We start from the raw sequence: 2,456 nt of genomic DNA on the forward strand, positions 1-2,456 counted from the left end.
ACAAGCCGACGACCGTTCGCCCTCAAAACGCAGGGGGGGAAGGGGGGAAAGGGGGTGCGTCCCTCTTCTCACACACTCTCTCCTTCACTTCTCTTTTCCTGACTCCTTTGTCCGTTTCGTGAGGGATCTTGGCGAGGCGGTACGGAATAGCGTCCTTGGGGGCTGGGCGCCACGATGATGCGGTTTTTTTTGGTGGCGGTCTAGAGCCATCGACCTTTGACGTATGAAATGTAAAGCGCCTCTGAGCTAAAACTTCAAACATTCCAACCTGCGGCGGCAGAGACAAAGAAAAAAAAAAGGGGGGGGAGGGAGGAAAGAAGAATGAGGGGAGGGGGTAGAGTGACGAAAAGGTAGTTCCTGCGCGGTGCGGGTTTTTTTCTCCTGAGCTAAGACGTCTTTCTGACACAGAATTCAAATATTTCTCTGGAACCCCCTTGGCATTTGCTAATGCGTCAGAACTTATTCTAGCTCCCGCTCTTTAATATTTCAAAGTCGGTTTGTTAAATAGGGGGGGGGGGGGGGGGTGGGAAGGGGGCGTGAGCTCTTTGGGTGGGTGGTGGTATGTTCACATGGCCGCGAGAAATGCTCTAGAGAAGAAGCAAGCCCTCTCGAGAGAGGTTCGGTTCATAGACCGTCAACCAAAGGCGGGGAATCGACGAAGACGGCCTGGTACCAGCGTTTGAGGTTCTCGCACTCCTCGTAGAACGTCGAGCCGCAATCCGCGGCCAACACCACATCCCACATTGCCCGCTCGACGTCGAAACCGCTATTCTCCACCAGCTTCTTGTCGGGGCCCCAGAGGCGACTGAGGCGCCCCTCTTCGTTGAGGCGGAACATGGGGTCTGATGAGGCGCCGACTTTGAAGATGTCTAGCTTGAAGAGGTTGTGGTGGATGAATAGGGGCTTTGCCTTCTTCTCCTCGGCCGGTTCCTGGGCGTGGTCCCCGGAGAGATTGGGTGACTGGAGGCGGTAGTCTTCCGCCGGATCGGCCTGTTTCATACCCGCCGTCTCGAAACTGCCGTTGATCCACCTCCCGAGGACGGTATCGGGCGTCCGGACGTCGTAGAACGGCTGCGAGAGTGCGAGCGCCGCCTGCGCGAACGTCTCCTTGTCGCCTTCTCCCGGCGCGTGTTGCGAGAGCAGCGGGTAGAAGCAGCCCGGACCATACCAGTTGTAGTACGTCGCCAGCAACAAGCTCTCTGCGTGGGTTTTCTTATCGTACAACAATATGCCGGACTCGGAGCTGCGACGCCTTAGGATCGGGGGAGCAGTGAAGTTGGCAATGGCGTAAAAGTGAGGGGATATCGTTGTCAGCCAGAAGTCGGGCCATGTGATCAACCCGTTAGACGTGAATGGCTCCGAGGTAAAGAGGCGATCTGGCGAGGTCACTGGCCAGGCGTCGGAGTCGAGTAAGAGGACTTTCTCGAAGGGTGAGAGAAGGATCGAGAGGACTTTATACTGGTAGTGTTTTACGTCGTCGGAGGGACGAAGGACTGAAGTGAAGATGAGGCATTCTGTGTTCAGCTGCGGAAGAGTGACTTCGCAGAGTTGGCGGTCGTACTCGTCGGGCGTGTCGAGGAATAGATGGACAGGGAGGGTCGACCCAGAGCGGCGAAGCATCAGGATGGAGGTTACGGCGGTTCCCAGGTACCCTCCTCCGGCGGTCATGACGACACCGGTTGTGCCTTTCCAAGTGGGAAGCTTTGGACCGAGAGTTTTAAGAGAGGCTACAAAGGTCGAGTGCTTGGACTTCAGAGACGAGAGGTCACTGTCGGATATGGTAATCAGGTCTGGCCGCGGGGAAGAGTTGGTGTTCTTGGCAGCGTCGAGTTCTTCGGGTGTCGGATCCCGGGAGGATGTGAGCGGCTCGATGGAAGGGTTTGTTCGCGATAGCATGGAATGCAGCTCCGCCCAATATGCTTGCATTTCTTTGGACGCCAGGTGAGAGGTTGCGTTTCGTGACGGAGATTTGTTTTTGGCATGGGAGAGCGAACTGATAGTTAAAGAGGGACGGATGTAGAGAAGAGTAAGGAAGAAAGGAATTATGATGAGAAAGAGTGGCCAAGCTGGCCTGCGGCGGGATTTCGGGAAGAGCATTATGGCGTGAAGGTCTCGAGGGACCTAAAGCAAGAGATGGTTGAAGACGTATTTGGATTGTCCTTAGACCGAGCAAATAAGGTCTGGAGGATGTCCTCCGGCGGATCTTGTATGAGTCCAGCCCACAGATGTATTACGAGGCCACGGTCCAAAGTCCTCTTGACTAGCCTGTCGATGTGGAGAGTATGCGGCCGTCTCTCAAATTCTTCTCTATCAGATGGTCGAATTGGTTCAGATCTGGTCGGACGCCGAGTAGCTGAACGGTAGTCGAAGTGGAGTACCGTCTGTAAAATTATTTCCGGCTGAAAATTACTGAAAGTTTCCTATGTATATGTCGTATGCGCCTAGTCTTCTGATGA

The 2,456-nt window shown here is 54.8% G+C and overlaps 1 protein-coding gene across 1 annotated transcript; it reads right to left on the reverse strand.

Moving 5' to 3' along the window:
• Positions 1-624: 624 nt before the first annotated feature.
• CTRU02_205269 (alpha-1,2-mannosyltransferase) lies at positions 625-2,097 on the reverse strand (the record flags this gene model as incomplete). The annotated part of the gene is made up of 1 exon (XM_036722567.1): positions 625-2,097. One exon carries the CDS (start codon positions 2,095-2,097, stop codon positions 625-627), a length of 1,473 nt encoding a protein of 490 aa, XP_036585464.1.
• Between the last annotated feature and the right edge of the window lie 359 nt (positions 2,098-2,456).

The sequence above is a fragment of the Colletotrichum truncatum genome (genome assembly GCF_014235925.2).
Source record: "Colletotrichum truncatum strain CMES1059 chromosome Unknown Contig_0003, whole genome shotgun sequence".
Taxonomy (NCBI): Eukaryota; Fungi; Ascomycota; class Sordariomycetes; order Glomerellales; family Glomerellaceae; genus Colletotrichum; species Colletotrichum truncatum.